This window comes from Engraulis encrasicolus, chromosome 17 (genome assembly GCF_034702125.1).
Source record: "Engraulis encrasicolus isolate BLACKSEA-1 chromosome 17, IST_EnEncr_1.0, whole genome shotgun sequence".
Taxonomy (NCBI): Eukaryota; Metazoa; Chordata; class Actinopteri; order Clupeiformes; family Engraulidae; genus Engraulis; species Engraulis encrasicolus.
In genome coordinates this window covers 45,257,615-45,262,614 of record NC_085873.1, presented here as the reverse complement: position 1 = coordinate 45,262,614, position 5,000 = coordinate 45,257,615, and the positions used below count along the sequence as shown (strand labels likewise).

Below are 5,000 nucleotides of genomic sequence, written 5' to 3'. Positions count from 1 at the left end.
ACTATGTCTACGTAATGCCCATATTCTCTGTGTTTACTCTAGTTTATTTAATGCCCTTCTGATGGCTGTTACTGTAGCTCAGTGCTTCATCATTTTCACCTCAACTTTACCCTACAAGTATGCCTAAATCACTCTATACTCTATATGTCTACTATGTCTACGTAATGCCCATATTCTCTGTGTTTACTCTAGTTTATTTAATGCCCTTCTGATGTCTGTTGGCTCAGTGCTGCGTCATGAGTTGGTCTGCAGACCACAGTACTGCTATTTCAATCTTAACATTTTAAAACAACATTGAGTCATTTTTGTCATTATTATTATTTTCAAACTGAACAGTATGTCAAATGGCCCTCAGCTAAGGGTTGCCAGATGTGTCTGATAATTTTCGGCGGCATTCAATCCCGCCCAATTTGAACCAAATTGTATTGATTTTCTATGACCATAAATCTAAAGAAAAACTCGCCCAATGCCTGTTTTTGACTGTGTTTTTACCGTTGTTTCCCTGGGAAACCAGCCAATCTGGCAACACTGCTCGAGCTGAGATGTTGTAAACTGACAACAACACGGAATTTTGTGAAACTGACACCGATTTCTTGTCCCAAAGACCTGTGTCTATTCCATGCAATTCTGAGAGATCAGGCTGTGGAGGTAGTGTTACCAGATTGGGTGGTTTCCTGCCCAATTGATTCTGCTCAGGATGGCCGCATTTGTTTTTTTCTGCCAATTTATGGCCATAGAAATATATTCAAATTTGGTGGGATTTAGTGCTTCCATGCGGGTTTGGGGCATTTTTGGGGATGGAAATCATCAGTCTCATCTGGCAACCCTGTGTGGAGGTGGTCTCATGCTCCTCTGGCTCCAGCTGTCCTCCTTCAGGTCATGGAGTCCCATAGGTCTTCCCCATTGACATCTAAAAAAATGCAAATGCCGCAAATAGTCATGTTATTAGGAATGAGGAAGTAAATATGTGTGTGTGTGTGTGTGTGTGTGTGTGTGTGTGTGTGTGTGGATGTGTGGATGGATAACGCCTACGCGTTCGGATTGTAGTCGAAACGCGTAGGCATTATCCATTAAAATAAAGGATTTTTAACTTTTTTCACTAAGATCAGTGTGCCTCGGATCATTCTGACTACCACTTTCAACAAGGAACCTTCTTTTTGGACCTTCACATTTTGGAGATAGTCACAAGCCAAGTTACCTTTTCCAGAATATTTGGATCTTGTACCCTCTTGCTTGTCTCTCAGATCCAAATAAATGTAATCAAGTGTGTGTGTCTGTGTGTTGTTGTGCCCTTACAGCCTCTGTGCTCTCCTCTGTGTCAAGGTGGGACGTTTTCTGCTGAGCGTAATAGTCTTTACGCGGAGTGCACGTCACTAGAAACCAGTCACACACAGCACCAACCTGCAGACACACATTATGATACATAACACTACAATACACTACATCATATTATGTAATATATAAGGGTTAACGTTCGGCGAGAAGGTCGCTACCGTGGAATAGCAGCACGACAGAGAGAATCTTTAGACCCCGACGCGGAGCGGAGGGGTCTTGTTCTCTCTGAAGTGCTGCTATTCCACAAAGCGACCGACTCGCCGAAAGTTAACCCGCTTATTATATGGATATACTTAAATGATTCACACATGGCGGGGACATTTCTTTAGGCCTATTTAATGTTAAGATTGTTGCTGCGCAAAACAAAACAGTGCCGTTGTGGAACACCGCTAGGCAACAGCTAGGTAGCCAGGACAACAGGTGTTGTCTATCACAGCAGCTGATTAGAGTCTTGTTGAAAAGTCGCTTTAGCAGTGAAAAGTCTTGTTGCCATTGACAGCGGTCTGTTATAGACCAACCCGTCCGTTATCGAAAAATAACAGACGTGCGAACGTTGGGGAGCCCCGTTGAAATGAATGGAGCATTCGACCGATGACGTCACACCATATAATAACACATTATATTACATTACGCTACACTGCACTACACTACAGAATCCTACATTGCACTACATTACATGACACTACAGTACATTACACCACACTACATTACATTACACTACATGACATTACATTACACTACACTACATTACACTACACTACACTAGACTACATTACTCTACATGACATTACATTACACTACATTACACTACACTACACTAGACTACATTACACTACATGACATTACATTACACTACACTACACAACATTACACTACATTACACTACACAATACTGCATTACTCTGCATTACATTACACTACATCACACTACACTACACTACACTCCACTGCATTAAATTACAATACAATACATTACACTACACTACACTACACTCCACTGCATTAAATTACAATACAATACATTACACTACAGTACACGACACTACACTACATGACACCACACAATACTGCATTACAATACACTAAATTACACTACGCCACATTTAACTATACATTACACTACACTACATAACACTACACTACATCACATTACATTACACCACATTACACTACACTACACCACATACACCACATTACACAACACTACACCACATTACACCACACCACATTACACTACACCACATTACACAACACTACACTACATTACACTACACTACATAACACTACACTACATCACATTACATTACACCACATTACACTACACTACACCACATACACCACATTACACTATACATTACATTACACTACACTACATGGCACGATTTATAATCGCCTGTTATTATAAAGTTTTACCCATGACACTGCACTACATTACACTACACTGCACCACAATACATTACTCTACACTACATGGCAGAACGCCAATCTCCACTGTACTCACCAAACTGAGGAAGGTCAGGGCAGCTCCGAGGTTTATTACGGTGTTCAGCAAACTAAACTTTCCTGCCTGAAGTGAAAAGCACACTGTTACTTGCACGGGCAGTTCATCAGACGCTGTTCAATTGTTCTGTAGCAGAAGATGTAATGTCCAGGAGATAACTATCTCTTATAAATATATCTTTTTTTGGCCTCTTTTGATCTTTTTTATCGGATAGTAGAGTATAGAGCCTACAGGACATATTTGGGACATGATCCAGGTCCGATTGGAACCTGGGTACCAGAGAGAGTAGAGAGAGAGAGGTTCCATTGGCCCATTGTTTCCTGGTTCTATTATGGCCCCCCTTAGGCAGACCTAGGCAGACCTAAGGACTGTTCTATTCATTGTAGGAGCATTATGACACGGCCCTTTAGGCAGACCGGAACCTGGTCGCGTTAGGTGCCCATAGAAACCTATTATGTTGCCATATCTCTATACTTAAAGAATCTCTGCCTGGGTACACCTGGGCAATGTGCAACAGTACCTCCACCATCCTGGTACTTTAGTGTGCAGGACATAACCAACCAACCAATGACAAGATATCTACTGTGACGTAGAGCAATGAAAAGAAACATACTGTGTCCAATAGACCAATTCAAAGAGACCTACTGTGTCAGATAGACCAATGAGGAGTGACCTACTGTGCCGTAGACGATGACGTCAAAGCGTATTCCGTATCCTTTGATCAGCGTTCTTGTCTCTGTGCCGTTATTGACATATTTTGCAAACCTACAAAATGGAGGGAATAGGAATGGAATTGCTGTGGGAGCACATTTGTTTTTTTCATATTGACACATATGCATTAGTTGGGGTTCCCAAACTTTTCCCCCTGCGCACCCCCTTGTACATTTCAATGTGGTTCGCGCACCCCCTGAGCGAATATTTTGGTGGGCTGACGGCCGCGCAAGTATGGATTCACTGCTCATTCACTGCATATTAAGCACAGTCGTTTTTTGGGAATCCTCTTTTCCAATAGTCTTGGAATTAAACTACACTTCAGATGGAGCCTTCCAGCATATAATGCACCATACTATTAAAAACTACTTAATTTTCATTAATGCTAGATAACAACTCACATATCCACCATTGCTCTATTCAGCTCGCGCACCCCCTTATGGCAGGCTGCGCACCCCCAGGGGTGCACGCACCCCAGTTTGGGAAACCCTGCATTAGTATATACTGTATAGGTAAACATGTACTTCACTTGGATGAGTGCTTATTTAGATGATGGTAGAAGAGGAGGTGTGTGTGCGTGTGTCACCTGAAGTTGTATCTGGGAGACGTGTGTGTGTGTGTGTGTGTGTGTGTGTGTGTGTGTGTGTGTGTGTGTGTGTGTGTGTCTGTGTCTGTGTCTGTGTCTGTGTGTCACCTGAAGTTGTATCCGGGAGCTATGTTGTTGGAGGGATTCTTATTGTCCATCCTGACAAAGCTGTACTTGGGAACACAATACCTTACACACACACACACAGACACACACACACACACACACACACACACACACACACACACACACACACACACACACACACACACACACACACACACACACACACACACACACACACACACAGATGTATGCTCACATGTACATGCACGCATATGTAGTATATTGAGGGTTGCCCCCTTGCACGGGTCAGGCATAAATGCAATTTCGTGACAAAGACAAGGGGAGTTGGAGTTTCCCAGTTGGGCTTTCAAAGCCAGGCTGTGCCCTCCTAGCGACGCAGCACTTTCAGCGTTACAACCAGTGAGGTAAAGAGCAATGCAAGTACGTTCTGAGTTCCTGTAAATACGGGAACTCCTCCCACTTTGTCGGTAAGCAAACAACCATAAGCAAACCAAGGGAGACAGGTCAACCATGCCGTTTGGGAAACGTTAATTGTTATGCTCTTGGTCAGACCAAGTCTCTAACAGATTTGAATGTCGATGATAACCAGGCAAGGGCTTTCATATATAGGGTATATAGCAGGGGTGCTCAACTAGAAACTGAAAAGGTCCACTCGCCAAATTTCGTATGTTTCCAGGGTCCAAAAAAGTTGCACGGACCGATGCAGAAAATAGCCTCACTCGCTGGCCGCACTGGCCTCTTGCTCACTCACTGAGTAAGACTGGCTTCGCAGAAATACAC

At 43.0% G+C, this 5,000-nt stretch overlaps 2 protein-coding genes across 2 annotated transcripts in view; one reads left to right on the top strand and one right to left on the bottom strand.

Moving 5' to 3' along the window:
• LOC134466886 (protein sidekick-2-like) overlaps positions 1 to 5,000 on the top strand; it is a 360,453-nt gene that overhangs the window by 73,160 nt on the left and 282,293 nt on the right. The gene's annotated exons all lie outside the window — the stretch shown is intronic.
• The window catches only part of p2rx4b (purinergic receptor P2X, ligand-gated ion channel, 4b), a 12,380-nt gene continuing 8,186 nt past the window's right edge, over positions 807 to 5,000 (bottom strand). Inside the window, exons 9-13 of the mRNA XM_063221421.1 lie at positions 4,242 to 4,322; positions 3,514 to 3,601; positions 2,837 to 2,902; positions 1,297 to 1,401; positions 807 to 910 (exon numbers count right to left, since the gene is read on the bottom strand). Coding sequence (XP_063077491.1) covers positions 878 to 910; positions 1,297 to 1,401; positions 2,837 to 2,902; positions 3,514 to 3,601; positions 4,242 to 4,322 — 373 coding nt within the window. The 3' untranslated portion in view covers positions 807 to 877. The remainder of the gene's footprint in view (positions 911 to 1,296; positions 1,402 to 2,836; positions 2,903 to 3,513; positions 3,602 to 4,241; positions 4,323 to 5,000) is intronic.